General features: G+C 44.9%; 2 protein-coding genes across 2 annotated transcripts in view; one reads left to right on the forward strand and one right to left on the reverse strand.

Moving 5' to 3' along the window:
- Positions 1 to 17,082, reverse strand: part of AGL (amylo-alpha-1,6-glucosidase and 4-alpha-glucanotransferase) — a 131,394-nt gene extending 114,312 nt beyond the window's left edge. Inside the window, exon 1 of the mRNA XM_089671519.1 lies at positions 17,006 to 17,082. The gene's annotated coding sequence lies outside the window, so the exon portion shown is untranslated. The remainder of the gene's footprint in view (positions 1 to 17,005) is intronic.
- LOC149467556 (uncharacterized) lies at positions 1,843 to 12,395 on the forward strand. The gene is made up of 3 exons (XM_089671571.1): positions 1,843 to 2,000; positions 10,301 to 10,675; positions 11,850 to 12,395. Exons 1-3 carry the CDS (start codon positions 1,937 to 1,939, stop codon positions 12,005 to 12,007), a joined length of 597 nt encoding a protein of 198 aa, XP_089527697.1. The 5' UTR covers positions 1,843 to 1,936; the 3' UTR covers positions 12,008 to 12,395.
- Positions 17,083 to 17,358: the final 276 nt, after the last annotated feature.

Below are 17,358 nucleotides of genomic sequence, written 5' to 3' on the forward strand. Positions count from 1 at the left end.
TTTATGCTCCCAACTTTGTGGGAAGAGTTTGGAGACGCTCCCTTCCTGTTCCAACATGACTGAGCACCAGTGCACAAAGCAAGGTCGATAAAGACATGGATGAGCGAGTTTTGGTGGAGGAACTTGACTGGCCTGCACAGAGTCCTGACCTCAACCCCATAGAACACCTCTGGGATGAACTAGAGGGGAGACTGCAAGCCAGGCCTTCTCGTCTGACATCAGTGCCTGACCACACAAATGCGCTTCTGGAAGAATGGTCAAACCTTCCCATAGACACACTCCTAAACCTTGTGGACAGCCTTCCCAGAAGAGTTGAAGCTGTTATAGCTACAAAGGGTGGGCCAACTCAATATTGAACCCTACGGACTAAGACCGGGATGGCATTAAAGTTCATGTGTGTGGAAAGGCAGGCATCCCAATACTTTTAGCAATATAGTGTATGTAAACCTAGGTTACTATAAACAACTTTTATACCTCCCATGACTTTTTCCTGCATTTAGATGTTCCTGCATTAGGGCCAGTTCACACCATGAATCGCACAGGAACTTACTGTGTGACTCACATGCTATCTGGGTGCAGTGCGATTTCAGCGCATGAATGGAAATACAGATATGTATAAATGCCTATTCCTGACTGGTTCTCTTTAAGCCACAGTGCGTTCATAACTGCATGTGTGGTTACTAATAAATTGTATATTTCCTGAACTTCTTTATTTTAGTTTTGATACAGAAGGGAAAAAGCCCCTATCAGGCAAGTTCTGTTGTCATCCCGCTGGGGAGATTTCCCTTAAAGTGATACTAAAGGTTCAGATTTTTGTCTATTTAAAATAACAAACATGTCAGACTTACCTGCTCTTTGTAATGGTTCTGCACACTGCAGCCCCGATCCCCCTCTTCTCGGGTTCCCTGCAGGGCGCTCCTGACAGGGCGCTCCAGGGTGCTCCCGAGCCAACTCTGTGTGTCTATACGACACACAGAGCGCAACTCTTCCCCACTGGATGATTGACATCAGCAGGAGCCAATGGCGATTTGTCCACATTTGAAGACTCACCCTCACCTTTTCCTTTTTATGACAACTCTAACATTTAGGAATTCCACTTACTCTCTGTTTCAGTAACAATGGCCACCAGGACAATGAGAGGGCTGAAACTCCTCCGCTGGCCTACAGACTGCAAAAAATTATTGTCAGAGAGTCTAATTCTTCCCCACTTTATCTACTACTAAAATAAAAAGTTTTGCCTTTACATACACTTTAAAGTGGAGATATACTTACCTCCCCTGCACCTCAGTCAAGTCTTCTTCCGTGTTCAGGATCTTCACCCATCTTGATTGGCTATGCAGAGATGATGTAACTACCATGCATGTGAACAAGAGTTCATTCATCCCAGCACCAAGGTGTACCGAGAATGTACGCTGCGCATGCATAGCTCAGTGTACAGTGTTAACTGGCAGGAAAGAAGGTTTTATGGCAGAAGAGACATAGGGGTTGAATTACTAAAACTGGAGAGTGCAAAATCTGGTGCAGCTGTGCATAGAAACCAATCAGCTTCCAGGTTTTTTGTTTTTTTTGTCAACACTTAATTGAATAATTGAACAAATCGAAGTTAAAAGTTGATTGGCTACTATGTACACCTGCACCAGATTTTGCACTCTCCAGATTTAGTAAATCATCCTCATAATTTATCTCTTCAGCCATAAAAAGCCTGCCTGTGCACAATTATTCTATTTTAAAGCACAGTTCTACTTTAGTTTCATTTTCCACAGTGTATGATGTTTGTCCTGTCACTCTGGATTTTTGGAGTTCATCATCATAAACAATGAATCAGTGTGAAAGTGAAACATATTTAGGACCTATTTTCTGTTCTTAGAATTGGAGTTTACACTCGATTTACGACATTATAAAAATCTGCTCTCGGGAAAGAAGAAAAAAATCAATCATGGGATCAGTCTTCACCGAATTAGTTTGCGTCTTCTTGGTCATCCACCTAGCAGGATCAGCAAGTAAGTGACACCCCTCCTGAACTTTTATAAATATTATTAGATTATAAATATTATTTTGTAAAGATATGTGTGATAGCACAGATTAGAGCAGGGGTAGGTGATCTTTTGAGCACAGTGTGCCGAGAATTTTTTTTTAAAGAAAATTGAGAGTGTCGGTTATATATAAAAAATGTCAACTTCACACTCTCAATGATAAAAAGGAGAAAATTACTTGAAATTAACATTGCACTGTTGAGAAGCAAGTACGTTAAGGTTGAAATGAATATGCCAGCCAAGGGCTTCTTCAGATCTCCACAATTCCTTCACCTTCACACCTCACATCAGTCGTAATTCCTGCATCTTCAGGTCTCAAATAGGCCCCAACATATGCACCTTTAGAACTCAGATCAGCCGCAGTTCCTGCACCCTCATCCCTAAGATCAGTTCTACTTCCTGCACCTTCACCCCTCAGACCACCCCTTTTCTTGCACCATTACACCTTAGATCAGCCCCAGTTCCTGCACCCTCATCCCTAAGATCAGTTCCACTTCCTGCACCTTCACCCCTCAGACCACCCCTTTTCTTGCACCATTACACCTTAGATCAGCCCTAGTTCCTGCACCCTCATACCTCAGATCAGCCTCAATTCCTACACCTTCACCCCTCAGATCAGTCCCAGTTCCTGCACCTTCACCCCTCAAATCAGTCCCAATTCCTGCACCTTCACCCCTCAAATCAGTCCCAATTCCTGCACCTACACCCCTCAGATAAACCCCAATTCCTTCACCTTCATACCTTAGATCACCTCAATTCCTGTACCTTCACACCTCAGATCACCCCAAATCCTGCACCTTCACACCTCAGATCAGCCCAAATTCCTGCACCTTCACACCTCAGATCAGCCCAAATTCCTGCACCTTCACACCTCAGATCACCTCAATTCCTGCACCTTCACACCTCAGATCACCCCAAATTCTGCACCTTCACACCTCAGATCAGTCCCAATTCCTGCACCTTCACACCTCAGATCAGCCCAAATTCCTGCACCTTCACACATCAGATCACCCCAATTTCTGCACTTATAAATCAAATAAGCCCCAATGCATGCACCTTTAGACACAAGATTAGCCCCAATTCCTGCGCCATCACCCAAATTTCTGGACTTTCACACCTCAGATCACCCCAATTCCTGCATCTACATACCTCAGATCACCGCAATTCCTGCACCTTCACATCTCAAATCACCCCAATTCTTGCATCTATATACTCAGATCACCGCAATTCCTACACCTTCACATCTCAAATCACCCCAATTCCTGCATCTACATACCTCAGATCACCTCAATTCCTGCACCTTCACATCTCAAATCACCCCAATTCCTGCATCTACATACCTCAGATCACCACAATTCCTGCACCTTTATTACTACTTTTGGCAACCACTGACTAAACACACCAGGTTTTCCAAAGCCCCCCCTTACATCAGAGCCCCCCCTCCTTCTTACATCAGGGTTTCTAGAGTCCTCCCCCTTACATCAGGATCCCCAGAGTCCCTCCCTCCCCCTTTTTTCAGGGTCCTAAGAGTTCTCCCCCATTACATTAGGGTCCCACGTACCCCATTAAATCTGAGTTCTCAAAGGCTGCTCAAATTTACATCAGAGTCACCAGAGTGAACCCCTTACACTGGGGTCCCAAAAGTACCCCCATTTACATCAGAGTCCCCAAAGCTCCCTCATTGAATCAGGATCCCCAGAGACCCCCCCCCCCCTACACTTATATCAGGGACCCCAGAGTTCCCCCACATTAAATAAGGGTTACCAGAGTCCCCCTAATTACATCAGGCTCCCCAGCATCCCCCTAAACACTCCATCATCAGGGTTCTCTTACATCAGTATCCCCAGAGTTTCTCCCTCTTACTTCAGGGTTCCAAAAATTCCCTCCTGCATTACATTAGGGTCCTCAAAGTCCCCCTGCATTACATAAGACTGACCCAGAGTTCCCCCACATTAAATCCCAAAGTCCCCTCTACATTACATCAGGATCCTTCTATCCAACCCAGCATTACCTCAAATGTCCCATAACCACATAATACTGAACATGTCCAAACCACCCAAACATGTGCTCACACATGCATCATCACATACAAACCCACACCCAATCACCCACCCAAATCCGTGCACATACACAGCCTCACCTATGACAAATCGCATATCCGCACACACACCAACCACAACACCCACACCACCATCCATGCCGACACATTTGCACACACCACAACCACATATATGCAGTAACAACACATAAAACATGCATACACATACACAACCACACATGCCCACACATCAGCCAGCAAACTTGCAAAGTCACAACACTCCATTCATGAAACAATACACTGCCAGCCAACCCTGTCCACCTGCATTCATAGTCTCAGTTCCCTACCCACAACCAACAGACACCAATAGCAAACAAACCAAAACCCATGGACCCAGACTGCACAGCAGGTAGGAAAAAACAAAAAGCAAAGCCAGCAAGTACCCAGTACAAAAAAAGGACAATCGATGGGGAGGTGGGGACTGCATGCAGTGACAGTGGATTGATAGATGGCAATACTGATGATTGCCAACCCAGCTCACGTGCCATCATAAAAGCTGCGGCGTGCCATGACTGGCACGCATGTTGGGGGTTGCCGACCCCTAGATTAGAGGATGCAGCTACAGTATATAAATATAACTTTCACCTGTGCCCCCCCTGTTCTACCAGGACAACTTCCAAAAGCACACATACTATGTAGAGACAGGGTAGGTGCAAGGTTACGAACAAGATAGGTTCTGTAGGTTTGTTCTTAAGTTTAATTTGTATGTAAGTTGGAACAGGTAAATTTTTTAAGTGCAACTCCAGCCAAAAAATATTTTTAAGTTTTGGGTAGAATAAGGGAGGGTTAACTGGTCATGCAGTGATGTAGGATTGCCGACAGGTCCGCTGGAAGGTAGGTGGCAGCATGCAATGAACAGCAGCAGTAAGATGTCTGCCCGGTGGTTTCCGGGACCAGCATGATGTAACAATGCCTCCGTTCTTAAGTCCAATGTAAGTTGGTAGTTTATAACTCGAGGATTGCCTGTACACCCAATCCAGTCTACTCAGTCTTCTGGATAGAACCTTTACTTGTAGTTTATTGGAAATATTCTGACACACAAACAACAGCCTAAAGCAGTGGTCTCCAAACTGCGATCCTTTACTTGATTTTATTTGGCCCTTGGGGCATTATTCCCCCCACTGTCAGCAACAGTGGGGCATAGTTCCTGCCACTGATACTAACAACGGGGCATTACTCCTCCAAATGACACCAAAGATGGGCCACTATTCCCCCCACTTACACCAATGATGGGTCACTATTCCTCCCACTGCCAGCAGTGATGGGGCAATATTCCTCTCACTGCCACCAATGATGGGGCATTGTTTAATGCCACTGGCACCAGCACATTTCTACTCCTGCTGGCCACAGTCTTGCACTGTTCATCCCACTGCCACCAATGATGAGGCAATATGCCTCCCACTGCTACCAATGATGGGGCAATATTCCTCCCACTGCCACCAAATATGGGGCATTGTTTAATGCCACTGGCACCAGCACATTTTCTACTTCCGCTGGCCACAGCCTTGCACTGTTCATCCCACCGCAACCATTGATGGGGCACTATTCCTCCCACTGCCACAATGATGAGGCAATATTCCTCCCACTGCCACCAATGATGGGGCAATATTCCTCCCACTGCCACCAATGATGGGGCATGGTTTACTGCCACTGGCACCAAGACATTTTCTACTCACAATGGCCACAGTCTTGCCCTGTTCATCCCACTGCCACCAATGGTGGGGCACTATTCCTCCCTCTGCCAAACATGATGGGGCATTGTTTACTGCCAGTGGCAATAGAACATTTGCTACTCCCGACGGCCACAGTCCGGTCCCCCTAAAGTTTAAAAGACAGCAAACTGGCCCTTTGCTTAGAAAGTTTGGAGACCCTTTGTTGAAAGGAAGACTAGATATAGAAGTGCTGAGACCAGATTTTGCCCCATCAGGCAGATCAAGCATAAGTAATATTTATACAGCTTGAACAAGTGTATTGCATTGTTCTGGTTTGCATACAAATCATTGAAAAATCATGAAAACATTTATGTGTAAATTTTTAATTTATTTGGTAAATGGAAGTCACTTGCAGAATCTAAAGGCTGGTTCTCAGGTATGCTAATAACACTGAGATTATTTCCACTATTACAGAGCTCACAACTGCCCCTTACTTGAAGAGACCATTGTTCATTGAAACCAAATCCCTCTGCCCCTCTCTCTTAGTCAGCTGCACCTTTAGTGCTCTATAAAAATAATTTACTATTTATAGCAGAACTTTACTCTCTCCATTAACATAAACAATTTGTAATCCTTATGCTGCTAGCTTTAGTAAATAAATAGAAAAGTATATTATATTTAATAATTTTAGGAAGGGCCAAACCTCTTTTGGCTATACTTCTCCTGTGGGTCACAGGAGTTCACTAAACTCTGCAATCTTGTGACCTGTTTTCAGCTGACAGCAGGCTAGTCTGCTGTCGGCTGATGTCACTCAGTTGGTCCAGACTCTGGAGGGATCCCAAGTTTAATGTTGGGATCCACCCAGATGCCTGACTGGCAGCTACTCCTATCCCGTCAACAGCCCGGTGCTCCAGTGAGTGCTGGAGGGGCAGAGTCGAAAGCCAGTGATTGACAGTCATCGTCTCTCTGCTCACTGAAGACCAAGAACTGAGCGATCAGTGGTCTTTGTTAACTCATTTCTTGGTCTTAGAGGCAGCAAGAGAAAGACGCAGCTTTGGTCCAACCTAGGTGAGTATGATTGTCTGTTTTTTTCTTCATCTGGAGAAGAGGAGGGGCTTTCTCAGCTAAGCACACCCTCATGCCTGCATGACTGAGCTAAGGGTAAATGGATTCCAGGAAGTAAATGCTGCATCTGACTCATCTGCCCTTACTCAACGTGGCCGCAGCTAGAAATGTGGTTTCCAAAGTGATGCAGACATACAGCCACTAAATCATCCTTTCTCAACCTTTTAACCAGAGGAACCCATTCTTTTGTGGCCCATTAGAAGAATGCCCCCTTCACAGCAGGGACAGAATTGCCACCCTCAGAGACAGCTTAAAAGATCATTGGTGTTGTGCCTCCGGCTCTTTCAAGTGGCATTTCATCCAAAACTATGCAAGCACTATCAAATGGGAGGTCATTCAGCCACAGCTCAAGGAATCCCTGGCAATCTCTGGAGGAACTCAATAATTTTTGCATTTGAATTCTTCACAGTCCACATAACTGGGGTTGGCCAGTGCCACGTTTTTTCCTACAGATTAAAGTATCCCATTTTCTCAGAAAGTTGGGAGATATACTATATCCAATACCAGTCTAATATCATGTCATCCCAAATTAAAATTAAAATAGATGTAAACCCAATCAAGCAAAGTACAATAATCATTAACAAGTGAATGCTATTCTGAAATAATCTTCAATCTTTTTAAATCTGCAGATTTCATTAAAATAATACTTGGCAATCCTGCACTGAAAGTCCTCCCTGTAGAAGGGTGACAGATTTCTCCTAACTGTTCACCTACAGGTGAAACCCGAAAAATTAGAATATTGAGCAAAAGTTCATTTATTTCAGTAATGCAACTTAAAAGGTGAAACTAATATATGAGATAGACTCATTACATGCAAAGCAAGATAGTTCAAGCCATGATTTGTCATAATTGTGATGATTATGGTTTACAGCTCATGAAAACCCCAAATCCACAATCTCAGAAAATGAGAATATTGTGAAAAGGTGCAATATTCTCGGCTCAAAGTGTCCCACTCTAATCAGCTAATTAAGCCATAACACCTGCAAAGGGTTCCTGAGCCTTTAAATGGTCTCAGTCTGGTTCAGTAGGAATCACAATCATGGGAAAGATTGCTGACCTGACAGTTGTGCAGAAAACCATCATTGACACCCTCCATAAGGAGGGAAACCTTCAAAAGGTAATTGCAAAAGAAGTGGATGTTCCCAAAGTGCTGTATCAAAGCACATTAATAGAAAGTTATGTGGAAGGGAAAAGCGTGGAAGAAAAAGGTGCACAAGCAGCAGGGATGACTGCAGCCTGGAGAGGATTGTCAGGAAAAGGCAATTCAAAAGTTTTGGGGACTTTCACAAGGAGTGGACTGAGGCTGGAGTCAGTGCATCAAGAGTCAACACACACAGACGGATCCTGGATATGGGCTTCAAATGCCGTATTCCTCTTGTCAAGCCACTCCTGAACAACAAACATCAGAAGCGTCTTACCTGGGCTAAAGAAAAACAGACCTGGTCTGTTCCTCAGTGGTCCAAAGTCTTCTTTTCTGATGAGAGCAACTTTTGCATCTCATTTAGAAACCAAGGACCTAGAGTATGGAGGAAAAATGGAGAGGCACACACTGCAAGATGCTTGAAATCCAATGTGAAGTTTCCACAGTCTGTGTTGATTTGTTGAGCCATATCATCTGCTGGTGTTGGTCCACTGTGCTTCATTAAGTCCAGGGTCAACGCAGCCATCTACCAGGAGATTTTGGAGCATTTCATGCTTCCTTCCGCAGACGAGCTTTATGGGGATTCTGACTTCATTTTCCAGCAGGACTTGGCACCTGCCCACACTGCCAAAAGCACCAAAACCTGGTTCAATGACCGTGGAATTACTGTGCTTGATTGGCCAGCAAACTCGCCTGACCTGAACCCCATAGAGAATCTATGGGGCATTGCCAAGAGACATGAGATTGAACAATGCAGAAGAGCTGAAGGCCGCTATTGAAGCATCCTGGTCTTCCATAACACCTCAGCAGTGCCACAGGCTGATAGCGTCCATGCCACACCGCATTGAGGCAGTAATTGCTGCAAAAGGGGCCCAAACCAAGTACTGAGGACATATGCATGCTTATACTTTTCAGAGGTCCGATATTGTTCTATGTACAATCCTTGTTTTATTGATTGCATGTAATATTCTAATTTTCTGAGATTGTGGATTTGGGGTTTTCATGAGCTGTAAGCCATAATCATCACAATTATGACAAATCACGGCTTGAACTATCTTGATTTGCATGTAATGAGTCTATCTCATATATTAGTTTCACCTTTTAAGTTGCATTACTGAAATAAATTAACTTTTGCACGATATTCTAATTTTTAGAGTTTCACCTGTATATTGTCACCCTGTCACATGGGCCCCTAGTGGAGAATCAGTGGCCTTGCCAACGTGCACTCCACAGGCATGTTCCACTGTTGTCAGCGACAGGAGCTGCTCAAGAGCAATGATGTGCAGTAGGTACTGAGGTAAGTGCATGTAGACAGGAAGCGGCTAAAGGAGGATTTAGGATATTGGCAGCACTGAGATGAGATGCAAAAACAGGATGAAAAAAAGGAAAACAGTCTTTTACAAATGAGAAAAAAACAGGTCAGCTGTTTATAATACATATTTCGTTAGCAAACTAAATGCCATCCATTTAGAGTTTATATCAAGGCTAAGTTGATATTTTGAATAAAATTCACCATGCAGTCAAGGTGCCCAGTATGATGATAAAAAAACAGAGCAGCTTCAAAAACGTTGCTCGATTTTAATGGTGTACCTGTAGCAACCCTACAGTCTAACTGAAAATCTCCCATTCTGAGCATTCCTCCATCCTTCCCAACATCATGGGGAGCCCTCTTCCTAGTTTAAAGCTTCTACAGTGGCTCTACCTCCCCCTGTAGCAGCTGTGGTAGAGCTCAGCCATTCTAGAATCTAAGCAGGATGGGGCAATGCTCAGAATGGGATTCTTTCAGTCAGGCTGTGGGGGTCCTGCAAATGCTGTACAGCAGGGGTCTCCAAACTTTCACAACAAATGGCCAATTTACTGTCCTTCAAACTTTAGGAGGGCCTGACTGCGGCTAACGAGAGTAGAAAATGTCTTGGTGTCAATGGGAATAAACAGTGACCCATCTTTGGTATCAGTGGGAGGAATAGTGCCCCATCCTTGGTGTCAGTGGAAGGAACAGTGCCCCATTGTTGGTGCCAGCGGGAGGAATACTGCCCCACTGTTGGTGTCAATGGGAGCAATAATGTCTTATTGTCGGTGTCAGTGGCAGGAAATATGCCCCTCTGACAGTGGGGGCAATAATGGATAAAAGGAAACAAAGGGCCACATCCGCTCCTCTGTGTTTTTCAACTTACTGAGGCCCATTGACCACACAGTGAATTGCATTCAAAAGGTGATGTTGGTCTTTAACACTTTTCTTTTTGATATCCAGACATTCCTCTCTGTTGTTCAAGTAATGAAGTTGCTGCACCTGTGGGAGGCACTGCAGTCCTGTCATGCCACCTTCAAACAAAACCCCCTAAAAACCTTGAGGCCATACTGTGGAAGAAAACAGTCGGAATGGAGGAAATTGTGGTATCCTTCCAGCATACAAGTGGACAAATGGTGAACCAGAGCAAAGCCTACATGGACAGGACTACAATGTCAGAGCAATGGTCGACTCATGGTGAGATGACTCTGACAGTGAAGAAGATTACAGAGCACGATGCAGGAGAATACAGCTGTTGGATAAAAGAGTCCTCAGCGGCTCCTCCACCTGAGCTCAAGTGCTGTTCCATGAAGCTGTATGTGGAGCAGGGGAAGAGTGGTAAGGACAGTCACTAATGAAATTCAATTTTCTAAATGTATTTAAATTGATACCTTGTTTTCCTAAGATAAAAAGAGGTTTACAGTATACTTACCTGCCCTGTGCAAGGATATGAGAAGCCCCTTACCTCTTCTTCTGGAGTCCTCTACTGGCACTGTCTGCTCCTACTCTCCTGCATGTGCCTCCATAGAAAACCATATGCTATGGGGGCACAGATGCAGACATGCTCCTGACCTGGGCTGTGTGTATCCGCAGACACACACAGTGTGGCTTGGTCACACCCCCACTCCTGTCTCCATCAATTTAACAAGGGGGTCTGGACAGCTTTCTTTGGACCCCATTATATCATCAGAGGAGCCCAGCGAGTAGGAACTATTTGTTTAATTTTGGCTCGTAGGCTGCTGGCGCCTCATCTTTGAAGTTTAATGTTTTGTTCCTGGCTGGCAGAGGGATATGCGGGAAATGCCTGCCTGCCTCGCTTCCTCTGTACCTCCTGAGGGCAGGGCTGCAGGCAGTGGTATGTATGAGCCTGGCACACTTATCACAGCTACGGATCTTTACCTGGGTAGCAGAGAGTGCTGACTTGTAGAGTCAGGCACTTTTACTGGTAAGGGTTCCCCTACCCAGGTACACACAGTGTAAGACAGCACACAAGAGCATCATCCATAGCTGCAGAGTGTTTGCACTTGTAGAGTATAGGACACAAGGATGTCCAGATAACAGAGCAGCACAGCGGATAAATGGTTAGCACTTCCACCTGGCAGTATTAGGGTCGTTGGTTCAAATCCCAACCACGGCATTACCTGCCTGGAGTTTGCATGTTCTCCCTGTGCCTGCGTGGGTTTCCTCCCACACTCCAAAGACATGATGGTAGGTGAATTGGCTCCTGTCTAAATTGGCCCTAGTATGTGTATATATGAATGTGAGTTAGGGACCTTAGATTGTATGCCCCTTGAGGGTTAGGGACTGATATGAAATATATATATATATATGTGTGTGTGTGTGTGTGTGTGTGTAAAGCACTGCATAAATTGACAGCACTATATAAGTACCTGTAATAAATAAACCTAGGAAGTAAGTGAGGAACACAAGCCCAGGTAACATGGTAGTCACCCTACGTATGACAACTTCTCTATACTATTGTACTAATCATTTATTTTATTTTTTTCTTTAGGTGAACAGCCACAGGTTATTATAGCATGGACCCTGTATCTCCTTTTCCTCTTGCTCTGTCTTGGCCTATTCTACAGATGGGGGGTCGCAAATAAAACAACAGTTCACATGATGGAAGACAAGAAACCTGCTGAAAACCAACTACTGTGCAACCTATAAACTCCATCAGTTGTGTGTGTGCTATGTGTGTTAAACCTGCATTTAACCTCTACAATTCAACACAATGCACCTCTATGCCACAACAAGGAGATTGACTTTGTTTTCTATAGAACACTAGTGCACCACACTTCTTGCACTAGGAAAAATGGTACAGGTGCGCTTTTTATCATGGATCAATGTGTGGTTTGGGCCCATTAGATTTCAATGATAGCACACAATATATGCATGAAGCATGCATTTCTGTAGGTTTTAGAGCATGATCTTAGATTGTAAGCTCCTTGAGAGCAGGGGCTGATGTGAATGTACAATGTATATGTAAAGACTGTGTAGAATGTCAGAGCTCTGTAAAAACCTGTAATATAATAAAACAAGCCCCTCTCTCTAAAAAGCTCCATTTTATTTGACTTTCACTGGCCAAACAAAGTATTGTTGTGTAGAGGTGGGATAGGCTTCCCTGAAGAAGAGGGATACGTTTATGTTTGTTCCAAACCTGGAAGTCAGCTGTCATTGCAGAGCCAATGAGCTGTGAGTGTGGGATTCTCCACCCTGCAGGTTACATACACAAAGGGGCAGGGATGCTCACCACTGACTCTGGGCAAATTAGGTCAATGTCATTGAGTAGGAGATAGGTTGGGGTAGGACGTTCCACAGGATAGGAGACATAGCTCCCAACTGTCCCTGATTTGGAGGGACTGGGCCTCTTAGGGAACAAATTCCCTTTGTCCCTCCTCACTTCCTCAGTTGTCCCTCATTTGGTCAGATGTATAGACTGCTATAAAAATGTTCCATTCAAGTGTTTTACTGTGCTAAACAATTTATTCAGTTTCTAAATTATTGCATTTGTTAATTTCAGTTTAAAGTGGTTATAAACCCCCTCATAGACCCAGTGAAGTGGCTAGACTCAGGTGATACAGAGATTAAACAAATCCTCCCACGTAACTTGTACCTGTTTATCTGCAGCCCTCTCTTGCTGTTTTTTTTTTTTTTTTACAGCTTCCAAACATCCCTCCACGTTATCCTACGCATCATGCACACATAGAATTTAACCACTTCCAGTCCGGACACTTTCACCCCCTTCCTGCCCAGGCCAATTTTCAGCTTTCAGTGCTATCACACTTTGAATTACAATTGCGCGGTCATGCAACACTGTACCCATATGAATTTTTTAGCTTTTTTTTGAGACAGATAAAACATTATTTTGGTGGTAATTAATCACCACTGCGATTTTTATTTTTTTGCTATATAAATGAAAAAGTCCAAACATTTTGAAAAAAAAAGTGTTTTTCTTATAAAATTTTGCAAATAAATAATCTTTCTTCATAAATCTTGACCAAAATGTATTCAGTTATCTTTTTAGTAAAAAAAATAAATAACCCAAAGTTTATAACCAAAAATTATAATTAAAAAAAAAAATTTTACATTTGTATTTTATTTTATTATATTATTATTTATGTTTTTTTAACGATACGTCACCATAGTGACACTATACTACTTGTGGGGGGTGATGATTTTTTTTTTTTTTTTTTACACTGATTGCTTTTACACCCATAAAGGCTGTAAAAGCAATCATTTCTCCTCTCTGGCTGCATTCTTGCAGCCATTTAGAAATACTATGAGAGCTATGATTGGTCACAGCTTGTCACATGGTACAAGGCTGTTGTGAATAGCCTTGTACCATGTGAGCTCTGTGATCATTCACAGATTTCATACGTAGTAAGCAATGAGGTCAGGAAGTGACATCTTGTTTACTACTATTCATGTGATCACTGATCTGCCAATCAGTGATCACATGATCGTGACCTCACATAGATCCAGACACAGCGAGCACCAGATCACGTTGCCGTGGGCTCCCACGGAGCACGCACAGGCAGGGAAGCGGGAGGACGTTTATAAATGGCCATCCGCTCCTGCACTGCTCCCATATGGCCGTTTATGCACATGGGTCGGACGGGAAGTGGTTAAGAAGCTTTTAGTGGCAGGGCGTTTACAGACAGAAAAAGAAAAACAGGGCCAGTGCATCCAGGAGCAGCAGCATTTTGTCAGAAAAAATGCTTGATGTGTGTAAATGCACCTAAATGCGTGCTAATGCTAGGTGCATTTAGTGCTTGAGCGTAATTCATTTCAATGCCCAGAATAAATTATTATTATTAACCCTTCATCGTTTAATGCCTGTAAACGTGCCTAAACACCTGTAAAAGCATTAGACAATTTTACAAGCGTCAGGCGGGGTTTTTTTGCCAAAAAACTGCTGCATTTTTAAAACATACTCTGTGCATGAGGCATAAAGAGTATGTAAAGTTAAATTTGATTATCCTGATATATGCCTGCTGTGCCATGTACTTGTATGAAAAAGTATCCTGTTCTCTTAGTATTGCTTCCTTTGTGTTAAATCCCTGGTGTTCCTGCCAGTCCCTCTGCTTTCCTATTACAAACTGACCACACTAGGCATGAGAACACACCATGGTCAGTTCTCTAGCTGTGCTGGGAATTCAGCCTGTTCTCCAGCAATGATTAGACTTGCTGAGTGCTGAGACCATTAGAGTGCTGAGACACTTTTTCCCCTGCGAAGACATTCACTGGGATGATCAGCTGTTTCTCCTCCCCAGCTCTTATGCAGCTGAGAACAGAGGGTATGTGATCACTTATAAAAAGGGGAAAAAAGATATTTATATAATTTTTTTTAATACCTATACACAAATGTTTTGAGTTTCATTTCTATTTTAAACTGAATTGGGTGTTTTACAAGGTGAGGGTTTACATATACTTTAATAAGGAAATATAGTGGTAAAAAAAAAACAATTATGGGTTTAACTAATCATTAGTGTGTTCATTCTCCATCTAACAGGGGTGTGGCAGGGGGTGTGTCCTGTGCCTACATATTGTAACTGCTGCTAACACGTCCCACTTTTCCATCTCAGAAAGTAGGGGGGTATGGAAAGAGACTTTAGAACAGCTTGGGACTGGAAGCCATGTGTGCCAGCCCACTAGAAAGCTGTCATGTGTACAGACCAATCATCTGCAGCTTAGGCATTCCCCACCCTTACAGTTGTTCATATACTTGTGGCTGCAGGGTGGGGAATGCCCCATCTGGCAGGATCGCACAAACACGTTCAGATCAGAACACGCCTGATCTTATCACTGATAACTAATTGAAAACATGTTTCCTTTTTTTTATATAATGAACTAGCAAAGGCATGCATGAATAGAGAGCTGTGCATCAGGGTGGCGGTGGTGGGGAGTGAAGCAGGTTGTGCCAGTGCAGTGGTGGAAAGCGTGGCAGTGTGTTTCAGTGCAGCAGCGGAGATCATGGCAGTGTGTGTCAGTGCAGCAGCAGAGGGCATGGCAGAGTGCGTCAGTGCAGCAGCGGAGGGTGTGGCAGTGTGCTTCAGTGCAGCAGTGGAGGGCGTGCAGAGTGCGTTGATGCAGCAGTGGAGGGAGTGGTTGTATGCTTTGGTTCAGCAAGAGCGGGTGTGGCAGTGTGCTTCGGTGCAGTAGTGGAGGGTGTGGCAGAGTGCATTGGTGTAGCAGCGAAGGGTGTGGCAGTGTGCATTGGTGCAGCAGTGGCGGACATAGCAGAGTGCATTGATGCAGCAGTGGAGGGTGTGGCAGTGTGCCCATGCTGCAGCAGAGGGTGTGGCAATGTGTGTCAGTCTATGCACAGAGGGTGCGGCAATGTGCGCCGATGCAGCAGCGGAGGGTGTGGCAGTGTGTATCGGTGCAGTAGCGGAGGGCATGGCAGAATGTGTCAGTGCAACAGCAGAGGGTGTGGCAGCATGCGTTGGTGCAGCAGCGGAGGGTGTGGTAGTGTGTATCGGTGCAGCAACGGAGGGCGTGGCAGAGTGCGTTGATGCAGCAGTGGAGGGCGTGGAAGTGTGTCGGTCCAGCAGCGGAGGGCATGGCAGAGTGTGTTGATGTAACAGTGGAGGGCGTGGAAGTGTGTCGGTGCTGCAGTGGAAGGTGTGGCAGTGTGTATCGGTGCAGCAGCGGAGGGCATGGCAGAGTGCGTCAGTGCAACAGCAGAGGGTGTGGCAGCATGCGTTGGTGCAACAGCAGAGGGTGTGGTAGTGTGCATTGGTGCAGCAGCGGAGGGTGTGGTAGTGTGTATCGGTGCAGCAGCGGAGGGTGTGGTAGTGTGCATTGGTGCAGCAGCGGAGGGTGTGGTAGTGTGTATCGGTGCAGCAGCGGAGGGTGTGGTAGTGTGCATTGGTGCAGCACCGGAGGGCATGGCAGAGTGCATTGATGTAGCAGTAGAGGGCGTGGAAGTGTTCCGGTAACGCATGGCAGAATGCGTCAGTGCAACAGCAGAGGATGTGGCAGTGTGCGTTGGTGCAGCAGCGGAGGGTGTGGCAGTGTGCGTTGGTGCAACAGTAGTGGGTGTGGCAGAGTGCATTGATGCAGCAGTAGAGGGCGTGGAAGTGTTCCGGTGCTGCAGCGGAGGGCATGGCAGAATGCGTCAGTGCAACAGCAGAGGGTGTGGCAGTGTGCGTTGGTGCAACAGCAGAGGGTGTGTCAGTGTGTGTTGCTGCGGTACAAAGTAATGAAGTCATTGGATCACCTGCTAGCAGGAATACTAATAGAGGCATGCCATGGCAGACTCTACATTCTCATCATCATCCTTTAAAATCATGTTCAGGAAGAAACTGGATATAGCTGCACCTCTTCAATACAGACAGTAAATCCCATAACACCCCCTATCTGTACACATGATCTGTACAGGATGACAATAAGCACAACACATCCTCGCTGCCTGTCTATATGAAATCCTCCAGCTGCCTGCAGACTACAAGTCCCAGCATGCTCTATTCTTGAGCCTAGAACACACCGGTAGCCTCTGCAGTGCTGCGCACAGATCAATGTCACTCTCTCTTCCTCTTACAATCCGCTCACTCCGGTCCTAGTCATGTCAGTGATCACGGAGGCGGCAATGAAGAGTTAAACACCCGACCCCGCCCCTAAAACACAACAAATTCAACACGGCCATCTATATACAGCTCTCACCTTCCAGTCACCTCGGCTGCTCCCACAATGCCTTTTGTCAGTCTTTTCAGGGACAATAAAGTTAATTCATTTTTTTTGTCCAAAGCAACTTTATTAGCAAACGAACAAAAAGTAGATTTGTCTTTGGCAGAGTTGCTTGTATTGCTGAACTAGGTTGGCTTGCTGTGGTAAGCCTGCAGCAGATGCCTAGAAAGCAGTTTGATGAGTTTTTATTGGAAGTTTGTATAATATTGCAGAACACCTCAGCATGTGTAAAACACATGAGGTCCAATACAGGAAATCACACATTATAGAACAGGGATCCAGGAGTGGACAGCACCATACGCTACATACAGCTATTGGGGCGCATGGAC

The sequence above is a fragment of the Staurois parvus genome, unplaced genomic scaffold (genome assembly GCF_062004578.1).
Source record: "Staurois parvus isolate SC_StPar_1 unplaced genomic scaffold, SC_StPar_1.0 ptg000106l, whole genome shotgun sequence".
Lineage (NCBI taxonomy): Eukaryota > Metazoa > Chordata > Amphibia > Anura > Ranidae > Staurois > Staurois parvus.

Coding starts and splice junctions, on each gene's coding strand:
- LOC149467556 (XM_089671571.1), top strand. CDS start 1,937: ATGGGATCAGTCTTCACCGAATTAGTTTGCGTCTTCTTGGTCATCCAC. Junction 2,001..10,300: donor CCACCTAGCAGGATCAGCAA/GTAAGTGACACC, acceptor TTTGATATCCAG/ACATTCCTCTCTGTTGTTCA. Junction 10,676..11,849: donor TGTGGAGCAGGGGAAGAGTG/GTAAGGACAGTC, acceptor TTTTTTCTTTAG/GTGAACAGCCACAGGTTATT.